This window comes from Oncorhynchus kisutch, linkage group LG4 (assembly GCF_002021735.2).
Source record: "Oncorhynchus kisutch isolate 150728-3 linkage group LG4, Okis_V2, whole genome shotgun sequence".
Classification (NCBI taxonomy): domain Eukaryota; kingdom Metazoa; phylum Chordata; class Actinopteri; order Salmoniformes; family Salmonidae; genus Oncorhynchus; species Oncorhynchus kisutch.
This window is the reverse complement of record NC_034177.2, coordinates 49509781-49534800: the sequence shown is the minus strand read 5'-3', so window position 1 is coordinate 49534800 and position 25020 is coordinate 49509781. Positions and strand designations below refer to the sequence as shown.

General features: G+C 44.4%; 1 protein-coding gene across 2 annotated transcripts in view; it reads right to left on the bottom strand.

Annotated features, from left to right (window-relative positions):
• LOC109889635 (copine-8) overlaps positions 1–25020 on the bottom strand; it is a 73660-nt gene that overhangs the window by 23507 nt on the left and 25133 nt on the right. For both annotated transcript variants that reach the window (XM_020481206.2, XM_031823144.1), the window contains exons 3-6: positions 21587–21633; positions 21366–21469; positions 11649–11688; positions 2729–2805 (exon numbers count right to left, since the gene is read on the bottom strand). In XM_020481206.2, coding sequence (XP_020336795.1) covers positions 2729–2805; positions 11649–11688; positions 21366–21469; positions 21587–21633 — 268 coding nt within the window. The remainder of the gene's footprint in view (positions 1–2728; positions 2806–11648; positions 11689–21365; positions 21470–21586; positions 21634–25020) is intronic.

Below are 25020 nucleotides of genomic sequence, written 5' to 3'. Positions count from 1 at the left end.
CCCCTTACGGTTCACACATGAAGAACACACCCTGCTCTCAGTGCCTCAGGAAGAAAATAAATGGACATTCAAATAGCACCCTATTCATTATGTAGTGCACTAAACCCCTACCGGCCCAGGTCAAAAGGAGTGCACTCTAAAGGGAATAGGGTGCCATCTGGGACGCAGGTATTTTTCTCTTTGCACTTAAACCCCCCTGAGGAACCATTAGTGGAGGTGACAGAGGGGCTCCTAACACTAACAAACCTGTTTCAAAATACCAGGCCATATTGTACAGTATTTTACATTATACTGGAATACATCACTGAAGATAAAGCATGTATATTTGTAGAGCACAGCACAGGCCATAGTAGCCTTTTTTTCCAGAGCGGCCATATGCTTTTATTAAAAAATAAATGTACACATTTGCACTTCCAATTTGTGTAAGACTTCCCATTTGGAAACTATTCATCACATTTAGTTGACAGTGACAGTGCATATTAATCAACATTTAAGTTCTGTTGTAGTTCATTTATAGTTCCAGTTCAATTTCAACTCTAGTCAATTTGAGGAATCTCCAATAAGACTCCTGGCTCCTTGATAAATCATGCCTCAAAATGACACAGATTAACATAGCGACATGGCTCCCAAATTAACGCATGTGTATTTCTAACTTGATAATAATTCACTTGAGAATGTGTCATCATCTTTGTTATTTTTTAAACATGCTGAAACATTATGCAAGTGAAGCCCCTTCTTATCCCATTGTGTAAAAAAAACAGCAGCTGGCAACAACAACACTGTTGGCATGCCATACAGTGTATAAAATCATTTATGGATGAGAAAGAGAACTGTCATTATCTAAGTGGATTCTTACATTCTATTTGTATTTCAAAAGTATTCAGACCACATTTTGTTACATTACAGCCTTCTTCTAAAATGTATTAATACATGGTTTTTTATGTTTGCAAATATTTTAAAATAAATAAAAACTTATTTACGTAAGTACTCAGAACTTTTTCTATGAGACTCGAAATTGAGCTCAGTTGCATCCTGTTTCCATTGATCATCCTTGAGATGTTTCTACAACTTGATTGGAGTCCACCTGTGTTAACTTCAATTGATTGGACATGATTTGGAAATGCACACACCTGTCTATATAAGGTCCCACAGTTGACAGTGCATGTCAGACCAAGCCATGAGGTCGAAGGATTTGACCGTAGAGCTCAGAGACAGGATTGTGTCGAGGCACAGATCTGGGGAAGGGTACCAAAACATCTCTGCAGCATTGAAGGTTCCCAAGACCACAGTGGCCTCCATCATTCTTAAATGGAAGAAGTTTGGAACCACCAAGACTCTTCAGAGAGCTTGCCGCCTGGCAAAAAAACTGAGCAATCGAGGTAGAAGGGCCTTGGTCAGGGACCAAGAACCCGATGGTCTCTCTGACAGAGCTCTTGAGTTCCTCTGTGGAGATGGGGGAACCGTCCAGAAGAACAACCATGTCTGCAGCACTCCACCAATCAGGCCTTTATGGTAGATTGCCCAGATGGAAGCCACTCCTCAGTAAAAGGTACACGACATCCCGCTTGGAGTTTGTCAAAAGGCACCTAAAGACACTCATAGACCATGAGAAACAATATTCTCTGGTCTGATGAAACCAAGATTGAACTCTTTGGCCTGAATGCCAAGCGTCACGTCCGGAGGAAATCTGGCACCATGCCTACGGTGAAACATGGTGGTGGCAGCATCCTGCTGTGGGGATGTTTTTCAGCGGCAGCGACTGGGAGGTTAGTCAGTTTAGAGGCAAAGATGAAAGGATCAAAGTACAGAGAGAGCCAACAGCACAATGACTATAAGCACACAGCCAAGATAAAGCAGGAGTGGCTTAGGGAGAAGTCTCTGAATGTCCTTGAGTTGCCCAGCCAGAGCCCAGACTTGAACCCGATCGAACATCTATGGAGAGACCTGAAAATAGCTGTGCAGTAATGCTCCCCATCCAATCTGACAGAGATTAAGAGGATCTGCAGAGAAGAATGGAAGAAACTTCCCAAATACAGGTGTGCAAAGCTTGTAGCGTCATACCCAAGAAGACTCGAGGCTGTAATCGCTGCCAGAGGTGCTTCAACAAAGTACTGAGTAAAGGGTCTGAACACTTATGTAAATGTGATATTCCAGTTTAAATTTCTAATACATTTCTTAAAAACCTGTTTTTGATTTCTCATTATGGGGTATTGTGTGTAGATTGATGATGAACATTTTAAAAAAAAATCTAATTTAGAATAAGGCTTTAATGTAACAAAATGTGGAAAAAGTCAAGGGGTCTGAATGCATTGTACATCAACTGAGTTTCATTAAATAGGCACGAACAGGGTTCTTTTAAATGCTCAACATTAATTTGTGGTAATCTTGCTTAGCCAACAACAAAGAGTTCTCAAAGTGGGGTAGTGTATTAGGAATCATGTTATTAATGATCAATCTATTTCCTTAATTGACTGGAATTGCGACGATATTGGCCCCAATGTTGAATATACTGTACATCAATAGAATACCAACGACGCAAAATTTCAAATAAAATAGAACCCTTTAAACCATGTAAATTATGTGGCCTCTTGGGCCTGGCTTTTTATAATGAGGATAAAATAGGCCAAAAATAGCAACAATAGGGTGTGTGTGTGTGTGTGTGTGTGTGTGTGTGTGTGTGTGTGTGTGTGTGTGTGTGTGTGACAGAACGGTACAGTACATTACTTACATGAGAGGTTTTTCCACGCAGCTTCCCATGGAGCCCACCACCTCCCCCAGGGTACAGAATGCCTGGCCCAGGAAGTCCTACACACACGCACACACACACACACAAGAAAGAGCGAGTGAGAGTGTGTGAGAGAAATGGCCCAAAAGATAGATGAGAAATAAACAAATTTGATATACATTTTTTTGTAAGATTTTCAGAACGTAATGAGCACAAATGCTATGCGAGCAGATCAAGGAGGTTCAAATAGAAAAAAAAGTGACCCTGATTCTAGCTATGATTTCTAATATTCCTCCATCTACCTCCCAAACCCCTGGCTTAGCCCCCCACCATGCCACACAGCCCAAGATAATGTCCTAGGATATTTACGTTTCGACTAAACATTTTTTTGTAAAGCTTCTCTATTAAATCCTATGAGCATATGGGATGAAGAATGACATTGATACGTGATAAACAAAGCCTAATAGTAAAGAAGGTAATTTTATAGATGCTTTCGTTCTCACTGACTTACAGGTAACACAGAGTTATCACATATAGCACATACACTTAACGCATTGTTCCCAGGTGAGAATCAAACCCACAACCTGGTCTTCTACCGTAGGCGCCCCGTCATGCCTTAACCAACTGAGCCATGGAAGGTGTGAAAGCTATGTAGCTTTTACCATTTGACACAAACAGATGGTCTTGAGTCTTTCTCTCTCTCTCTGCCCAATATAGTGCGGTGGCTCACATAAGTAGAGAGGGTAGTATTGTTTAGTTTTGTATGCATGGTGTTGTTCGCACAGGCCCTTTGGGCTGGAGCAATGAAATTAAACTCAGTGTGTCGAGACTCAAAAGAGTGAGGCCTTGTACTATGCTACTGGGCCCAGCCTGGCTCTGCTTATAATAAATTCACTTGACAGATGAGCTGTGTTTGGTCCAACGGGCAGAAAGCTGCTCCCAGGATCTATTCTGCCTGTCTGTGATTATCACTCCTCTCCTTTTGTCCCACCGTGCAACTTGGGCCCATTGCTCTTCTTCGGAAAGAGAGTGTGGAAAACAGCCATCCCTCCTTCAGTGTATATTTTAGAACACCCGGGGGATTGTGCTGTCACTAATATGCGGGACGGGCTAAAGGTGGTGGTGAGCTTTCCAGTAGAGGCAAAGAGGGACAGGTTTGTACACATCAGAACCCGGAGAATAGGCCTAGTCTCAGCTAGGCTATAGGCGGGCGCATGCTTCCCAACCGAAACAGTTTGCAACAGTTTATGCATATATTATGATGACATTTTGTTCATTTTGGTGTTCAGCTAGGGCTTTGTCAGCTGAGCTGGCAATCAAACATTTTTCTCAAGGCCAGCCAAAGTTTGAAAGGTCTGTGTCCCTTCGTCTGTGATTAGTCAACTGTAGGGGTGACGCAAGTTTCTTCTTCTTGTAGGTTCAGCCCGAATCTCGGCGTGGATTGAACCATTTCGAACGACAACTTTGAGCATCGGTTGACCGAGGAGGTACAGAAATACCTTCGCAACTACAATTCTAGCCGTGCCTTATATAAAGACCAACATGTAAATGCAAATTCATGTAGGGAGATTGAGGAGACACTGAGATCCGAACAAACCACTTGTTGGAAAAAGTTGGGTAGGTTTCGCAACAAGTTTTTCAAGGCAAAGAAAGGAAACAAGGGCAGCAGTGGAGATGCCGGTGGAAAGGCTACTTCAGGAATGTTACTGCTGGCTTTTTTTGGGCACGTGGAGCATGGGAAGACTGAAAGCTACATGCCGTCTTCACCAAAGGATGAGGTATATTGTACTTCTGGCGCTAGCTACATGGCTGGCTAGTTGCTAGCCTAGCAGCATAGTCGTGCAGTTAAAGCAAGCCAACCAACTAAACTAAAGATCTTTACAACTTTATCAAAAATGATTTTGTCAGAGAAAGAAAATCATAAGCTTCCCACATTGGTAACACCAAAGTCAAAGTTTGGTAGCAAGGTCCAGCTAGTGAAAAATGTGCAAATGTTTGAACAGAGATAAGAAGCTAGGCCAGGACGTTTGCAACATTATATAGTCTATTGTAATCTCGGTTAATGATATTTGATATTATGTTCATTGATCGTTTTGGATGGTTTGGATATGTGTACTAAACTTTTTTGTATTAAGGCACAAACACCAGTGAATGGAGACAGCACCTGGTTTCGTTCTCTGCGCCCCAGCACTGCCTATTACTGGCCCAAGCACTACATCTGCCCTCGGTATTGACTGGTCATCAGCCCCAGCCCATCTCACGCACTGAGCTGCAGTGCAGAATTAGAAACAATCTCCATGCAGGACCTGGGAAGCTCTATCCTGGGCTCACCTCCAAGACCTACTCTACTGGCTTGCTCCTCACCAGTGCCACAGAACAGCAGCAGAAGAAGCATTGGTGTGAGAAGGGAGAAAGGACCTGCAGACTCAGCACTTAACACATCACTCGCAAAGGCATTGCAAATGATTGAAGACTTATCCCAGAGGTAAATACAAATATTGTCAGACTCCTCCTTCCCTCCGATCTCCTTTCCTCTCTTCTGTTGTGATTTTTCCTCCTCGCCTCACCATGCACACTGCTCTCCAGGCACTCCTAATTTCCCCACCCCTCTTCTCATCCTATCCACAGGGCCCTGGCACCTATAGCTGATTTCATGGGAGAACTCTCGCCAAAACTCTGGCAGGAATTAGATCACCAGCTGCATGAGTTTGTGTATGACTTCAAGAAGAGGACATGGAACCGAACAACTGGGAACACAGTGAAATTCACTTGTTCTGTTGTTGTTCTGACATCTCTGGAGCCAGACACCAGATTTTATTCTTATTCCATAGACACTTTTGTTGTTCACACGTCTGTTCATAGCAGACACTGATCGGGAATTTTTGTAACTACACAGACTTCAATTTTATTCCATAGACACTTGTTTACTTGTCTGGTCTCGGACACTTTTGTATTGTGGTTTACTTTCAGAGCCCATAAGCAAGAAAAAAGGTTTATATTTGTGTGCTGAAAAAGCTCTGTTGGCATTTCTTCATCTCAATACAAGGTGTTTCAATGCATTCTATTTGAACATGAATTGAATCTAAATTACTGCTCACTGAGACGTTATAGAATCAGGTTTCATTTTATTAACAAGATTAAAACTCTACATTTTAGGCCAAAGTACTTTGGTTCACAGTGCACACAAATAACTGGGTCTGTGTGTCCATCAAGGGGTGTGTGAGCAGTTCAAACAAAGGCCTTTTCTGCATGACTGCTTGGCCTTGGGTTGAGTTGTCCTCTCCTAACCACGTCTTCCTGCCATGGCACACGTCCGGGGGGGATCCTTCAACTTGTTTAACTTGCAAAAAATGTCGCCCTGGAATTTGGAGACTGCCCTTAGCCTTTTCAGGGCTACACTCGATTGGACGACCAAGAATCCTAATCCTTGCAGCCATGATACCAAATGCATTCTCTGACTCTGACAACGAGAGTGGTAGTAGTTCCAGGTACGCCCAAGTTCATTGAAATGGACACCTGTGAATGAGAGGTAATGAGAATATACAGTACCAGTCAAAGGTTTAGACACACCTACTCATTCAAGTGTTTTTCTTAATTTTGTACTATTTTCTACATTGTAGAATAAAAGTGAAGACATCAAAACTATGAAATAACACATGGAATCATGTAGTAAAGTAGCCACCTTTTTCCTTGATGACAACTTTGCACACTCTTGGCATTCTCTCAACCAGCTTCATGAGGTAGTCACCTGGAATGGATTTCAATTCAACAGGTGTGCCTTGTTAAATTCATTTGTGGAAATTATTTTCTTTGTAATGCTCTTTGAGCCAATCAGTTGTGTTGTGACAAGGTATGGGTGGTATACAGAATATTTGGTAAAAGATATTTGGGAAGTCCATATTATAGCAAAAACAGCTCAAATAAGCAAAGAGAAACGACAGTTCACTTTAAGGCATAAAGGTCAGTCAATGCGGAAAACAAAGAACTTTGAAAGTGTCTTCAAGTGTAGTCGCAAAAAAAAACATCAGGCGCTATGAGGAAACTGGCTCTCATGAGGACCGCCACAGGAAAGGAAGACCCAGAGTTACTTCTGCCGCAGAGGATAAATTCATTAGAGTTAACTGCAACTCAGATTGCAGCCCAAATAAATGCCTCTCAGAATTCAAGTAACGTGAATCAGGCCTTCATGGTCGAATTGCTACAAAGAAACCACTACTAAAGGACACCAATAAGAAGAGACTTGCTTGGGCCAAGAAACGCAAGCAAACCAGGCAAGTCAGTTAAGAACAAATTCTTATTTTCAATGACGGCCTAGGAACAGTGGGTTAACTGCCTGTTCAGGGGCAGAACGACAGATTTGTACCTTGTCAGCTCGGGGGTTTGAACTTCCAACCTTCCGGTTACTAGTCCAACGCTCTAACCACTAGCCTGCCGCCCCAGGTAAACCAGGTAAATTGACTGAGAACATATTCTCTTTAACAGCAACAACCCTTGCCAACATAATCCATCCACCTGTCAGGTGTGGCATATCAAGAAGCTGATTAAAAAGCATGATCATTACACAGGTGTACCTTCTGCTGGGGACAATAAAAGGCCACTCTAAAATGTGCAGTTTTGTCACAACACAATGCCACAGATGTCTCAAGTTTTGAGGGAGCATGCAATTGGCATGCTGACTGCAGGAATGTCCACCAGAGCTGTTGCCAGAGATTTTAATGTTAATTTCTTTACCATAAGCCACCTCCAAAGTCGTTCTTAGTAAATTTGGCAGTATGTCCAACTGGCCTCACAACCGCAGACCACGTGCAACCATGTCAGCCTAGGATCTCCACATCTGGCTTCTTCAGGACCGTCTGAGCCCAGCCACCCGGAGAGCTGATGAACTGAGGTTTTTCTGAGTATTTCTGTCTGTAATAATGCCCTTTTGTGGTGAAAAACTCATTCTGATTGGCTGGGCCTGGATCCCCATTGGGTAGGTCTATGCCCTCCCGGGCCCACCCATGGCGGCGCTCCTGCCCAGTCATGTGAAATCCATAGATTAGGGCTTAATTTATGCATTTAAATTGACTAATTTCCTCCTATGAACTGTAACGCAGTAAAATCTTTTAAATTGTTGCATATTGCGTTCATATTTTTGTTCAGTATGTTATTTTCTTATTTCACCTTTATTTAACCAGGTAGGCTAGTTGGGAACAAGTTCTCACCTGGCCAAGATAAAGCAAAGCAGTGCGACAAAACAACACAGAGTTACACATAAACAAACGTAGAGTCAATAACACAATAGAAAAATCTATGGACAGTGTGTGCAAATGTAGATGAGTAGGGAGGCAAGGCAATCGAGAAGAGCATGCGGGCAGCAATCGAGAAGAGCATGCATTTGGTTTTACATGCGTTTAAAAGCAGTTGGAGGCCATGGAAGGAGTGTTGTATGGCATTGAAGCTTGTGGCATTGAAGCTTGTTTGGAGGTTTGTTAGCACAGTGTCCAAAGAAGGGCTGGATGTATACAGAATGGTGTCGTCTGCGTAGAGGTGGATCAGAGAAACACCAGCAGCACTGACATATACAGAGAAAAGAGTCGGCCCGAGAATTGAACCCTGTGGCACACCCATAGAGACTGCCAGAGGTTCCGGACAACAGGCCCTCGGATTTGACACACTGAACTCTATCTGAGAAGTAGTTGGTGAACCAGTCATTTGAGAAGCCATGCTGTGGAGTCTGCCGATAAAAATGTGGTAATTGACAGAGTCGAAAGCCTTGGCCAGGTCGATGAAGGCGGCTGCACAGTACTGTCTTTTAGCAATGGCAGTTATGATATTGTTTAGAACCTTGAGCTTTGCTGAGGTTCACCCATGACCAGCTCGGAAACCAGATTGCATAGTGGAGAAGGTAGGGTGGGATTCAAAATGGTAGGTAATCTGTTTGTTAACTTGGCTTTCGAAGATTTTAGAAAGGCAGGACAGGATGGATATGGGTCTATAACAGTTTGGGTCTAGAGTGTCTCCACCTTTGAAGAGGGGGATGCACCCGGCAGCTTTCCGATCTTTGGGGATCTCAGACGATACGAAAGAGAGGCTGAATAGGCTAGTAATAAGGGTTGAAACAATTTGGGCGGATAATTTTAGAAAGAGAGGGTCCAGATTGTCTAGCCCAGCTGATTTGTAGGGATCCAGATTTTGCAGCTCTTTCAGAACATCAGCTGTCTGGATTTGGGTGAAGGAGAAGTGGGTGGGGGGGCTAGGGAAAGCTGCTGCAGGGGGTGCTGAGGTGTTGGCCGGGGTAGGGGTAGCCAGGTGGAAAGCATGGCCAACCGAAGAAAATATTGAAATGATTGATTATCGTAGATTTATCGGTGGTGACAATGTTCCCTATCCTTTGGGAGGAGGTGCTCTTATTCTCCATGGACTTTACAGTGTCCCAAAACTTTTTGGAATTAGTGCTACAGGATGCAAATTTCTGTTTGAAAAAGCTAGCCTTAGCTTTCCTAACTGACTGTGTATATTGTTTCCCGACTTCCCTGAAAAATTGCATATCGCGGGGGCTATTCGATGCTAATGCAGAACGCCACAGGATGTTATTGTGCTGGTCAAAGATAGTCAAGTCTGGGGTGAACCAAGGGTTAGGGGGTTAGGTTTACATTTTTTGAACGAGGCGTGCTTATTTAAGACGGAGAAGAAAGCACTTTAAAAAGAGAAACCATGCATCCTCTACTGAAGTGTTTTAGGGAGCGTTTGACAGTGATGAGGGGTGGTCATTTGACAGCGGACCCATTATGCACGCAGGCAATGAGGCAATGATCGCTGAGATCCTGGTTGAAGACAACAGAGGTGTATTTAGAGGGCAAGTTGGTCAAGATGATATCTAATAGGGTTACAGATTTAGGGTTGTACCTGGTAGGTTCCTTGATAATTTGTGTGAGATTGAGGGCATTTAGTTTAGATTGTAGGATGACCGGGGTGTTAAGCATGTCCCAGTTTAGGTCACCTAACAGTACGAATTCCGAAGATAGATGGTGACCAGGGCACAGCTGGGGGCTGAAGGGGGTCTATAACAAGCGGCAACGGTGAGAGACTTGTTTCTGAAAAGGTGGGTTTTTAAAAATAGAAGCTCAAATTGTTTGGGCACAGACCTGGATAGTATGACAGGCTATCTCTGCAGTAGATTGCAACTCCGCCCCCTTCGGCAGTTCTATTTTGTCGGAAAATGTTATAGTTAGGAATGGAAATTTCAGGAATTTTGGTGGCCTTCCTAAGCCAGGATTCAGAGACAGCTAGGACATCCGGGTTGGAGGAGTGTGCTAAAGCAATGAATAAAAGAATCTTAGGGAGGAGGCTTCTAATGTTAACATGCATGAAACCAAGGCTTTTACGGTTACATAAGTCAACAAATGAGAGAGCCTGGGAATGGGAGTGAAGCTAAGTGCTGCAGGGCCTAGGTTAACCATGTACAGACAAGGGTATGGTAGAATGTGAGTACAGTGGAGGTAAACCTAAGCATTGAGTGACAATGAGAGAGGTTTTGTCTCGAGAGGCGTAATTTAAGCCAGGTGAGGTCACCGCATGTGTGGGGGTTGGAACAAAAGGGCTAGCTAAGGCATATTGAGCAGGGCTGGAGGCCCTACAGTGAAATAAGACAATAATCACTAACCAAAACAGCAATGGACAGGACATATTTACATTTGGGAAAGGCATGCGTAGCCGAGTGACCATAGGGTCTAGTAAGTAGCTAGGCGAGCTGGAGACACGGCGATTCAGACAGCTAGCGGGCCGGGGCTAGCAGTCTAGAGGATGGGCCTTCAGGGGACGTCGCGACGGAGGAGCCTGTTGAAACCCCCTCGGACGGTTATGTCTGCAGACCAGTCGTGATGGATCGGCGGGGCTCCGTGTCGGCAGTAAAATGGTCCAGGCCAATTGGCAAAAAAGGTATTGTAGCCCAAGAATTGATGATGGACCCCTTCAGCTAGCCTGGAGATATGAAATACAGTGCCTTATGAAAGCCCTTACAACCATTTGGTCTCCCAGGTGGCTCAGCGGTCTAAGGCACTGCATCTCAGTGCAAGAGGCGTCACTACAGTCCCTGATTCAAATCCAGGCTGTATCACATCCGGCCGTGATTGAGAGTCCCATAGGGCACCACACAATTGGCCCAGCGTTGTCCAGGTTTGGCCGGGGTAGGCCGTCATTGTAATAATTTGTTCTTAAAGGTTGCATAAAAAAACGTAAATGACACAATGGCTCAAACAATGGAAATACAGCATATGATCTGGCTCAATTGGTAAGGTTGGTAAGGTTGGCGCTACCAATGCCACGGTCTGATTCCCACATAGACCACATACACATAGAAAAAAGGTTCTGAGTCCCTTCGGAGAGAAGTATGCCTTTATCTTATATTATTATTTTGTCAAAATAAAATAAACACTTGAGTAAATTAGGGATACAAACGTATATTGAAACCAGGTTCTTCCACAGAGGCAGGGTTCCTGAGATACCTAACAAACAATCAATGCTAAGGGTCATGTGTATAAATGCCCAGTTGCCCATTATTTTGGTTACTTTGGCTAGAAGAACAGATTTCAGTGACTTTGAAAGTGGGGTCTCAAAGGAGCATAGGGGGTTGAAAGTGTACGCGCGCACGTCTCAGTCACCAGATCTCAACTTAACACTTATGGGAGATTCTGGAGCGGCGCCTGAGACAGCGTTTTGCACCACCATCAACAAAACACTAAATTATGGCATTTCTGAGCTAGGGCTGAAGCTGAGGCTGAGGAGCTGGAGTTGAGGCTACACTGCTGGAGAAGTTACCTGGCTTCATGTCTGTAATATGGTTTGGGACTGGAAGGATTTCTAGAGAATATCCGTATGTGTCCCATGAGATCATTACTAAACAGTGAGAGTGGTTACGCACGAGATGGAAAAGGCAACTCACATGTTTAGACAGGTTGTCGCTCTTCGAGTCGAGGTCGTACCTGGACAGAAACAGAAAATTACGTATAAATCGCTGTTTGCGGAAAATCATTGTACTATTTTACAAAAAGGCTCAGCTGCCAGCGACAATGGTTATAAACACTCAGACATAGTAAGAATGGAGGTTCTACATAAACTATTAAAAAAAAAAAAAAAAACAAGTGCAACCTGTGTGCTGACGCTTTTCAAAAAGAAAGATGATGAGAGCAATTCTATTGTAGTGCAGTATATCCCTTCCTTAATCCATTGCTCCGATGTCTCCACTGTGCGTGTGTTTTAATGAGTGCGTGCAAGCTTGTGTGTGAGCAGGTGCATGCGCAGGTGTGTGTGCTTGTGTGTGTGTGTGCAGGTGTGATGGTATCTGTTTCTCTGTACAGACAGAGTGCCATCTAAGATAAAAAGAGATCCGACACCCAAGCAGCTGAGAGAAGGAGAGAGATGATCCAATACCACGTTGTGGTGCAAATGTAATTCCATAAGACTAGGGAACAGTGATACGCAACCGACCCGCGGACGGCAGAATGCACAGGTGTGCGTAATGTTCTATTCGTCTTTGCCTCGGTCACTCACAAATATTCATAAAGGATTCATTTAATGAGAAGGAGAAGAAAAACCACCAACATGCATTTGGCTGCACATGCTCTGTCTCACCCACACACAAAAACACACATTCTTTAAACTGCTTTGTTAGTTAGGGGCTCGTAAGCATTTCACAGTAAGGTCTACACATGTTGTATTCGGCGCATGTGACTAATAAAATTTGATTTGATGTGAGAGAGTTTGTCAGAGAGGATGCCCCCGGGCTGCTGAGCGTGTGTGGCAGGCTGCTTTCCTGGTTGGATAAATGTGTGTGTGTGTCACACACACTTCCTTATGAGGAAGGAATACGAGGAAGGCTTCACACCACTCTCTCACTTTAGTATCTTACCTAGTTATTTTCAGATGACCTAATTGCACTCTTTTGTAGCTTTGTTAACTATGTGCATGTTTTTCTATACCTCTTTGCTCCTCTCCCTGTACATTTTACAGACTCTCCCCACCCTGTGGCTGCAACCCTTCTAATTTAGTGTACACTGTGCACACAACCCATGTGGAATTCCTGGTCTCCAGCAGTGTTTTGAACTGCAAATCTGCAATCAACAAGGCCGAGTTCAGTCCTGATGGAGACATGGATTACCCCAGAGAACATTGCTACTCCAGTTGTTCGCTCTTCATCTGACTACACATTTTCTCATAGTCTGTGAGCATCTAGTCGTCGTGGTGGTGGCACAGGGTTACTCATTTCTCCTAAGTGTAGATTTTCTCTTTTTCCCCTTGCTCACCTCCTCATTTGCATTCCATGCGGTCACTGTTACTTGTCCACTGAAGCTTAATTAAAGGATACGTTTGGATTTTGTTTAAGAGGCCCTCTTTGTCTGCTTCCCCAGAGTAAGATGAACTCGTGAATACCATTTTATGTCCGTGTCCAGTCAGAGTTAGATTTGCGAGCCAATGCTAACTAGCGTTAGTGGAATTACTGGAAGTCTATGGGTAAAAATGGTATCCACGAATTCATCTCACTCTGTGGAAGTAGATAAAGGGCCTCATTGCCAAAATCCCAAAGTATCCCTTTAACATTGTTGTCATTTACCATCCACCAGGTGCACTTGGAGAGTTCCTCAGTGTGTTTGACACTTTGATAAGCTAATTGGCTCACAACTTATCGTACTGGGCGACATCAACCTCCCGACATCTGCTTTTGATTAATTTCTTTCCCCCTCTTCATCTTTCGATCTCACCATTTCCCAGTCACCTCCCACTCACAACGCAGGTAATGCGTTTGACCTCATCTTTACTAGATCCTGTCCACCTACTAATATCACTTCAACCCCCATCCAGGTCTATGATCACTACTTTATTTTCTCTCCATCTCTCCTCCAAACCTACCCAGTCAGCCCCTACCCAGATGGTAATGCAACATTGCAATCTTTGTTCTTTCTATCCTATCATCTCTCCCTTCTGCTAAATCCTTCTGTCTCCTGACTGGCTCTTCGACCCTACTCTCCTCCCTTTTTACATGCTTTGACTCTCACTGTCCCCTATTCTCCCGGCCAGCTTGGCCCTCCCAACTCAGTGGCAGACTGACTCACTTCATGCTAACAGAACAGGGCTGCGGGAAGCGGAGAGAAAATGACATCCTTCCACTCCCTCATCTCTACCTTCTCTTCCTCTGTATCTGCTGCTAAAGCAGCTTTTCTATCACTCAAAATGTCAAGCCTCTGCTTCCAACTCAGGGAAACTCTTTTAAACCTTCTCCTCCTTCTCTAATCCTCCCGCACCTCCCTCTCCCTGGACAACTTTGTCAACCACTTTGGAAAGAATGTCGACGACTTCCGCTCCTCCTTCACTCAGCATATTGAGTCCACTGCCCTCACTCACACAGAGGTACCCTACGCCTTGACCTCTTTCTCCCTTCTCTCTCCAGATGAAATCATGTGACTAGTGAGGATATACATAGCTGCTCTGCCTCCCGGAGATGGCCTGCCAGCTCCAAGACTTCTCCATCACGGTGAACAACTCCACAATGTCCGCCTTCCAGAGTACAAATAAACGTGACCCTGGACAACACACTCTGCAAACATAAAAGCAGTGACTCACTTCTGCAGGTTCATGCTCTACAACATCCACAGAGTACAATTTTTCCCCTCACACAGGAAGAGGTGATGGTCCTAATCCAGGGACTTGTAATCTCCCGTCCGGACTACTGCATCTCTCTGTTGGCTGGGCGGGCCTCCCACTTGTACCATCAAACACCTGCAACTTATCCAGAATGCTGTAGCTCGCCTGGTGTTCAACCTTCCCTAGTTCTTCCATGTCACGCTGCTTCTGTGCACTCTCCACTGGCTTCCAGTCGAAACTCGCATCTACGACAAGACCATGGTGCTTGCCTACAAAGCAGCAAGAGGAACTGACTCGCTCTACCTTCAGGCTATGCTCAAACCATACATTCCTACCCTAGCACTCTGTCTCTTAAACATCCCACACCTACAAGAAGTCAGCTGAAAACCCTACTTATTCAAAGAGTATCTCAAATGAGACATCTCATTCAGTCTTATCCCCATGACAAATACAATTTCTATGATACAGTTGAAGTCGGAAGTTAACATACACATAGGTTGGAGTCATTGAAACTAGTTTTTCAACCATTCCACAAATTTCTTGTTAACAAACTATAGTTTTGGCAAGTCGGTTAGGACATCTACTTTGTGCATGACACAAGTAATCATTCCAACAATTGTTTACAGACAGATTATTTCACTCATAATGCACTGTATCACAATTCCAGTGGGTCAGAAGTTAAAATACACGGAGTTGACTGTGCCTTTAAACAGCTTGGAAAATTCCAGAAAATGATGTCATGGTTTTAGAAGCTTCTGATAGGCTAATTGACTAAATTTGGAGGTGTACCTGTGGATGTATTTCAAGGCTTACCTTCAAACTCAGTGCCTCTTTGCTTGACATCATGGGAAAATCAAAAGAAATCAGCCAAGAACTCAGAAAGAAAATTGCAGACCTCCACAAATTTGGTTCATCCTTGGGAGCAATTTCCAAATGCCTGAAGGTACCACGTTCACCTGTACAAACAATAGCACGCAAGTATAAACACCATGGGACCACGCAGCCATCATACCACTCAGGAAGGAGATGCATTCTGTCTCCTAGAGATGAATGCACTTTGGTGCGAAAAGTGCAAATCAATCCCAGAACAACAGCAAAGGACCTTGTTAAGATGCTGTAGGAAGCAGGGACAAAAGTATCTATTGCCACAGTAAAAACGAGTCCTATATTGACATAACCTGAAAGGCCGCTCAGCAAGGAAGAAGCCACTGTGCCAAAACCGCCAGACTAAAAAATCCAGACTGCAGTTTGACAAAGATGGTACTTTTTGGAGAAATAACCTCTGGTCCGATGAAACAAAAATAGAACTGTTTGGCCATAATGACCATCGTTATGTTTGGAGGAAAAAGGGGGAAGCTTGTAAGCCGAAGAACACCATCCCAACTGTGAAGCACGGGGGTGGCAGCATCATGCTGTGGGTGTGCTTTGCTGAAGGAGGGACAGGTGCACTTCACAAAATAGATGGCTTCATAAGGCAGGAAACTGATGTGGAAATATTGAAGCAACATGTCAAGACATCAGTCAGGAAGTTAAAGCTTGGTCGCAAATAGGTCTTCCAAATGGACACTGACCTCAAGTATACTTCCAAAGTTGTGGCAAAATGGCTTAAGGACAACAAAGTCAAGGTATTGGAGTGGCCATCACAAAGCCCTGACCTCAATTCCATAGAAAATTTGTGGGCAGAACTGAAAAAGCATGTGCGAGCTAGGAGGCCTACAAACCTATCTCAGTTACACCAGCTCTGTCAGGAGGAATGGGCCAAAATTCACCCAACTTATTGTGGGAAGCTTGTGGAAGGCTACCCGAAATGTTTGACCCAAGTTAAACAATTTAAAGGCAATGCTACGAAATACTAATTGAGTGTATGTAAACTTCTGACCCACTGGGGATGTGATGAAAGAAATCATTCTCTCTACTATTATTCTGACATTTCACATTCTTAAAATAAAGTGGTGATCCTAACTGACCTAACACAGGGAATTTATACGAGGATTAAATGTCAGGAATTGTGAAAAACTGAGTTTAAATGTATTTGGCTAAGGTGTATGTAAACTTCAGACTTCAACTGTATGTGGTTGTCTCACCTAGATATATTAATATGAATGCACTAACTGTAATACTCTCTGGATAAGAGCGCCTGCTAAATGACTCAAATGTAAAATGTCAGTGTGGCAGAGCCTTGGCCGCCGGCTCTTTGCTAAGAGCTGTTGGAAGGCCATCAGTGTAGATGGTAATACAGCCTGATGCTCACCCACTCACAACAGAGCTAAGCTACAAACACACGCTACAAACACAATCTTCTTTTCCTTATCACTCCCTCTGTAACCCAAACACACGCATACCCTCACGCTCTCTCTGTCTCTCAAACCTACTCATACTCTCACCGACCAAACACCCAGGCAGGCATTCACACACACGCAGGCAGAAAATGAACATGGACCTCTGTTTACCGCATAGCTCTTAAACAAACAGCATCATATTCACGTCTCACAACTGTTATTTTTTATCCGTCTTTCTAAAACCTTATTTTGCCCCCTGAACGTATTATGTTCCAAAACATCCCATAAAGGGGAATTTATACTGAAATGTAGAAAAAAGTTTTATGTTTTCACTATTGTTTTCACTATATATTTTACCTCTTGGGGATGTCATTCGAAAACATAACGTTAACTTTCACTGCTATGCGGATGACACACAGCTGTACATTTCAATGAAACATGGTGAAGCCCCAAAATTGCCCTCGCTAGAAGCATGTGTTTCAGACATAAGGAAGTGGATGGCGGCAAACGTTCTACTTTTAAACTCGGACAAAACAGAGATGCTTGTTCTAGGTCCCAAGAAACAAAGAGATCTTCTGTTGAATCTGACAATTAATCTTAATGGTTGTACAGTCGTCTCAAATAAAACTGTGAAGGACCTCGGCGTTACTCTGGACCCTGATCGCTCTTTTGAAGAACATATCAAGACAATTTCAAGGACAGCTTTTTTCCATCTACGTAACATTGCAAAAATCTGAAACTTTCTGTCCAAAAATGATGCAGGAAAATTAATCCATGCTTTTGTCACTTCTAGGTTAGACTACTGCAATGCTCTACTTTCCAGCTACCCAGATAAAGCACTAAATAAACTTCAGTTAGTGCTAAATACGGCTGCTAGAATCCCGACTAGATCCAAAAAATTTGATCATATTACTCCAGTGCTAGCCTCCCTACATTGGCTTCCTGTCAAGGCAAGGGCTGAATTCAAGGTTTTACTGCTAACCTACAAAGCATTACATGGGCTTGCTCCTACCTATCTCTCTGATTTGGTCCTGCTGTACATACCTACACGTACGCTACGGTCACAAGACGCAGGCCTCCTAATTGTCCCTAGAATTTCTAAGCAAACAGCTGGAGGCAGGGCTTTCTCCTATAGAGCTCCATTTTGATGGAATGGTCTGCCTACCCATGTAAGAGACGCAAACTCGGTCTCAACCTTTAAGTCTTTACTGAAGACAAGCCTCTTCAGTGGATCCTATGATTGAGTGTAGTCTGGCCCAGGAGTGGGAAGGTGAACGGAAAGGCTCTGGAGCAACGAACTGCCCTTGCTGTCTCTGCCTGGCCGGTTCCCCTCTTTCCACTGGGATTCTCTGCCTCTAACCCTATTACAGGGGCTGAGTCACTGGCTTACTGGCTAGGGTCAGTTTGTTATATCTGGAGTACCTCTCCTGTCCTATTCGGTGTCCTGTGTGAATTTAAGTGTGCTCTCTCTAATTCTCTCTTTCTCTCTCTCTCGGAGGAACTGAGCCATAGGACCATGCCTCAGGACTACCTGACATGATGACTCCTTGCTGTCCCCAGTCCACCTGGCCGTGCTGCTGCTACAGTTTCAACTGTTCTGCCTTATTATTATTGGACCATGCTGGTAATTTATGAACATTTGAACATCTTGGCCATGTTCTGTTATAATCTCCACCTGGCACAGCCAGAAGAGGACTGGCCACCCCACATAGCCTGGTTCCTCTCTAGGTTTCTTCCTAGGTTTTTCCCTTTGTAGGGAGTTTTTCCTAGCCACCGTGCTTCTACACCTGCATTGCTTGCTGTTTGGGGTTTTAGGCTGGGTTTCTGTACAGCACTTTGAGATATCAGCAGATGTACGAAGGGCTATATAAATACATTTGATTTGATATGAAAACCTGTTTCACGACTTCATGACTAGCCCGAGGTGGAGGATATACGGCTCCCTCGGGAACAGGCCCCGACCCCATTGATCTGCGTGAAAGAAAGGCCAGGGGGGGGGTTGCCTTCTGAGGTGAAGGAGGCGATCGAATAAACCCCCACTCGCCTCAATTCTGCTAGCAAACATGCAATCTTTGGACAATAAAATTGACAAGTTATTGGGAAGATTAAACTACCAAAGGGACATTAAAAACTGTAACATCTTATGCTTCACGGAGTTGTGGCCGAACAACGACAATATCAACATACAGCTGGTGTCTGGTAAGACAAGGGGCGGGGGTCTATGTATTTTTTGTAAACAACAGCTGGTGCACAATATCTAAGGAAGTTTCGAGCTATTGCTCGCCTGAGGTAGAGTTTCTCATGAAAAGCTGCAGACCACATTACCTACCAAGAGAGCTTTCATCTATATTCTTTGTAGCTGTTTACATACCACCACAGTCAGAGGCTGGCATTAAGATAGCATTGAATGAGCTGTATTCCGCCATAAGCAAACAAGAAAACGCTCACCCAGAGGCGGCGCTCCTAGTAGCCGGGGACTTCAATGCAGGGAAACTTAAATCAGTTTTACCTCATTTCTATCAACATAAATGTGCAACCAGAGGGAAAATAACTCTGGACCACCTATACTCCACACACAGATGCATACAAAACTCTCCCTTTGACAAATTTGAACAAAAATGCTATCCTCCTGATTCCTGCTTACAAGCAAAAATTAAAGCAGGAAGAACCAGTGACTAGATCAATAAAAAAATTGGTCAGATGGAGCAGATGCTATGCTACAGGACTATTTTGCTTGCACAGACTGGAATATGTTCCGGGATTCCTCCAATGGCATTGAGGAGTACACCACATCTGTCGATGGCTTCATAATTAAGTGCATCAATGACATCGTCCCAACAGTGACCGTACATACCCCAACCAGAAACCATGGATTACAGGCTGCATCCGTACTGAGCTAAAGGCTAGAGCTGCCGCTTTCAAGGAGCAGGACTCTAACCTGGAAGCTTATAAAAAATTCCGCTATGCCCTCCGACGAACCATCAAACAGGCAAAGTGTCAATGCAGGACTAAGATCGAGTTGTACTACACCGGTTCTGACACTCGTCGGATGTTGCAGGGCCTGCAAACCATTACAGACTACAAAGGGAAGCACAGCTGAGAGCTGGCCAGTGAAATAAGCCTATTGGATGAGCTTAACTACTTCTATGCTCGTTTCGAGGCAAATAACACTGAAACACACGAGAGCACCAGCTGTACCGGAAGACTGTGTGATTACACTCTCCGCAGCCGATGTGAGTAAGACCTTTAGACAGGTCAACATTCACAAGGCCGCAGGGCCAGATGGATTACCAGGACGTATACTGCGAGCATGCGCTGACCAACTAGCAAGTGCTTTCACTGACATTTTCAAACTCTCCCTGTCCGAGTCGGTAATACCAAACATGTTTCAAGCAGACCACCATAGTGCATGTGCCCAAGAACGCTAAGGTAACCTGCCTAAATGATTACCGACCCATAGCACTCACGTCTGCAGCCACGACGTGCTCTGAAAGGCTGGTCATGGCTCACATCAACACCATCATCCCAGAAACCCTAGACACACACCAATTTGCATACCGCCACAACAGATCCACAGATGATACAGTCTCTATTGCACTCCACACTGCCCTTTCCCACCTGGACAAAAGGAACACCTATGTGAGAATGCTATTCATTGGACTACAGCTCAGCGCACACCATAGTGCACACAAAGCTCATCAATAAGCTAAGGACCCTGGGACTAAACACCTCCCTCTACAACTGGATCCTGGACTTCCTGACGGACCGCCCCCAGGTGGTAAGGGTAGGCAGCAACATACCCTCCGCACTAATCTTCAACACAGGGGCCCCTCAGGGGTGCATGCGTAGCCCCCTCCTGTACTCACTATTCACTCATGACTGCATGGCCAGGCACGCCTCCAACACAATCATTAAATTTGCAGATGACAGGTAGGCCTGATCACCGACAACAACGAGACAGCCTATAGGGAGGTCAGAGACCTGGCCGTGTGGTGCCAGGACAACAACCTCTCCCTCAACGTCATCAAGACAAAGGAGATGATTGTGGACTACAGGAAAAAGAGGACCGAGCATGCCCCTATTCTCATCGACAGGGCTGCAGTGGAGCAGGTTGAGAGCTTCAAGTTCCTTTGTGTCCACATCACCAAAAAATTAACATGGTCCAAGCACAACAAGACAGTTGTGAAGCGGGCACGACAAAACCTATTCCCCTTCAGGAGACTGAAAAGATTTGGCATGGGTCCTCACATCCTCAAAAGGTTTTACAGCCGCACCATCGAGAGCATCCTGACAGGTTGCTACACTGCCTGGTATGGCAACTGCTCGGCCTCCGACCGCAAGGCACTACAGAGGGTAGTGCGAACGGCCAAGTACATCACTGGGGCCAAGAGGAAGGCCCTAAAAATTGTCTCCAGCCACCCTATTCATAGACTGTTCTCTCTGCTACCACTCGGCAAGCAGTACCGGCACGCCAAGTTTAGGTTCAAGAGGCTTCTAAACAGCTTCTACCCCCAAGCCATAAGACTCCTAAACATCTAGTCAAATGGCTACCCAGACTATTCACATTGCCCCTCCCCCTCTCCACACCACTGTCACATCTCCCTTCTCACACTTGATACATACTTTACTCTTAACTCAACTTGAACTTATAGACTCACACAGAGCACCACTCTCTCTCACCCAAACATGCTCAAACAAACACACACACACACACACACATGTTAAGAACAGTATTAACTCACAGGTCAAATCGTAGATTCTGTCTCTCTTCAAAGAAATAGTCCAGGGTGAATTTCCGGACAAAGTCTGGATTCAGGGTGTTGTTAATCATCTCTGTCCGACTAAACTATGAAGAAAGAGGGAGGGAGGAACAGACACTGGTTTGTATTGATTTCAAATTAATTAGGCAATACTCTGACTTCCAAGGGATCCTTGGACCTTCTCCCCCCTCACCTCAACTCACCTCTCTCCATTCCCTGTTGGCGATACCTTGTGTATACAGCACACAAACTGTTAAGAGAAAAGCAAAACAGAAAGAAAAGTAAAACAACAGTTAAAATCCAGAGGAAACAAGGCATGAGAAAAACCCAGAAGATACAAATGTTCTCTCCTAGGCTAAGACATATTCCCTGATTAAATGTCAGTGTAACTCTGCCTTTCAGGCAACAAGGAAGATATTTCTCAGAGAAAATTTTAAAAAGGCAGAGTTGAGAGTGCAAGAATGCTAAGGCAGTGTTTCCCAATCCTGGGGAACCAAAGGGGTGAACGTTTTTAGTTTTTGCTCTCGCACTAACAAAGTAACACACTTATAATCAAGCTTTTGATTAGAATTAGTTAGTGTTAGTGTCAGGGCAAAAACTAAAATGTGACTATCCTCCTGGATTTGGTCTTATGTAGCAAAATGTGAAATGTTGTTTTTTACATTGGATAAAACCAGAGACACACAGCCACAAAATGACATACACTGCATTTTTGAGGAACAATGGGAAAGTAATTCTGCTATTAAAGTTGATAAACATGTAAACTCACTTTTGAGAGAATGGCCTTTGAATGTTTTGGTATCTAGTGAAGAGCTCTTCTTTGTCTACACCCATTCAGCATCGTTCACACCCTCTTAAGCTTTCGCCGCACCCATCTCGTTTTGCTCTCGGAGCGTTCACTTGACACTCTGGCAGATTATTTATTTACCTCTGCATAACATGAAAACAGCTTAACAAGCTCAGCTGGCAACAACCTCATTACACTTTTTTGCCAACTGACGCTGGCCATATTCAATGGGTGTTGTACATTTTAGCTTAAGACTCGGGGTCTGTACCCCGCCCTGTGCAACTGGGTCCTGGACTTCTTGACGGGTCGCCCCCAGGTGGTGAAGGTAGGAAACAACACCTCCACTTTGCTGAGCATCAACACAGGGGCCCCAAAAGGGTGCGTGCTCAGCCCACTACTGTACTCCCTGTTCACCCATGACTGCGTGGCCACGCACACCTCTAACTCAATCATCAAGTTTGCAGACAACAGTAGTAGGCTTGATTACCAACAATGACAAGACAGCCTACAGCGAGGAGGTGAGGGCCCTGGGAGTGTGGTGCAAGGAAAATAACCTCTCACTCAATGTCTGCAAAATAAAGGAGCTGATCGTGGACTTCAGGAAAAATCAGAGGGAGCACGATCAAATCCACATCGACGGGACAGCAGTTTAGAAGGTGGAAAGCTTCAAGTTCCTCGGCGTACTCATCACTGACGATCTGAAATGGTCCACCCACACAGACAGTGTGGTGAAGTAGGCGCAACAGAGCCTCTTCAACCTCATGAGGCCGAAGAAATTTGTCTTGGCACCTAAAACCCTCACAAACTTTTACAGATGCACAATTGAGAGCATCCTGTCGGGCTGTATCATTGCCTGGTACAGTAACTGCACCGCCCACAACCGCAGGGCTCTCCAGAGGGTGGTGCTGTCTGCCCAACGCTTCACTGGGGGCAAACTACCTGCTCTTCAGCACACCTACAGCACCGGATGTCACAGGAAGGCCAAAAATATCATCAAGAACAACAACCGCCCGAGATACTGCCTGTTCACTCCGCTATCATCCAGAAGGCAAGGTCATTACAGGTACATCAAAGCTGGGACCAAGAGACTGAAAAACAGCTTTTATCTCAAGGCCATCAGACTGTTAAATAGCCATCTCTAGGCGGCTTCCACCCAGTTACGTAACCCTGCACCTTAGTGGCTGCTGCCCCATATACATAGACTTGAAATCACTAGCCACTTTAATAATGTTTACATATTTTTTCTTTACTCATCTCATATGTGTATACTGTATTCTATTATACTGTATTTTAGTCTATGCCACTCCGACATTGCTCATCCTAATATTTACACATTCCTTAATTCCATTATTTTACTTTTAGGTTGTGTGTATTGCTGTGAATTGTTAGCTATTACTGAACTGTTGGAGCTGGAAACACAAGCACTTCGGTACACCCGCAATAACATATGCTAAACATGTGTATGTGACAAATAAAATTACATTTGACATGATACCACCCAAATATATGGACCAAAATAACTAGAACATATCTTGTTTAAAATCAAACACACACACACACACACACAAACTGAGCCAATTCCTTCCACTGGGAGCAGTGTAACATTTTTATCAAATCCAGTTAATCAGAATCAGAGGGGTCAGAGCCCCCATCCACCTCTGAAAAAGCTTCAATAGCCTCTGTCCATAGAATTAAGATGAGTGATTCTATACTGAACAAAAATATAAACACAACATGTAAAGTGTTGGTCCCATGTTTCATGAGCTGAAATAAAAGATCACAGAAATGTTCCTTATGCACAAAATGCTTATTTCTCTCAAATTTTGTGCACAAATTTGTTTACATCCCTGTTAGTGAGCATTTCACATTTGCCAAGATAATCCACCCACCTGACAGGTGTGGCATATCAAGAAGCTGATTAAACAGCATGATCATTACACAGGTGCACCTCGTGCTGGGGACAATATAAGGCCACTAAAATGTGCAGTTGTCACAATGCTACAGATGTCTCAAGTTGAGGGAGCATGCACTTGGCATGATGACTGCAGGAATGCCCACCAGAGCTGCTGCAAGTTAATTTCCCCACCATAAGCCACATCCAACATTGTTTTAGAGAATGTGGCAGTACGTCCAACCGGCCTCACAACCGCAGACCACGCATAACCGTGCCAGCTCCGGACCTCCACATTTGGCTTCTTCACCTGTAGGATCGTCTGAGACTAGCCACCTGTACAGCTGAACTGAGGAGTATTTCTGTCTGTAATAAAGCCCTTTTGTGGGGGCAAACTCATTCTGATTGGCTGGGCCTAGCTCCACAGTGGGTGGGCCTGGGTCCCAAGTGGGTGGGCCCACCCCCACCCATGGCTGTGCCCCTGCCCAGTCATGTGAAATCCATAGATTAAGGCCCAATTCATTTATTTAAATTGACGGATTTCCTTATATGAACTGTAGCGCAGTAAAATCATTTTGACATTTTGTTCAGTATATTTCTATGCTACCTTCCCTCACTAGCTCTGTATGTATGCTAGTGAACAGAGCTCTGGAGATAATGTGGTAGCATCACATGCTTGCTATGGCAGAGGTCATGGCTCTTGGCCCACCTCAGTGTCAGGGCTCGCATGTTTCAGTGGGTTCGGCTAACAGTGTTGAAGAGAGCTGGCTGTTGTGTACGTGGTGTAATGTCATGTCATGTTATGCTGTTGTGTGAGGTTGAGCTCAGCTGTCTGACTGCACAGAAACCCTGTCAGCTGCTAACGAAAGCTGGGACTGCATATGGTCCCCATGCATTAGGTTGGAACATGCAAAATCACATGAACATACACACACACGAAAACACACACGTTGTGTTGT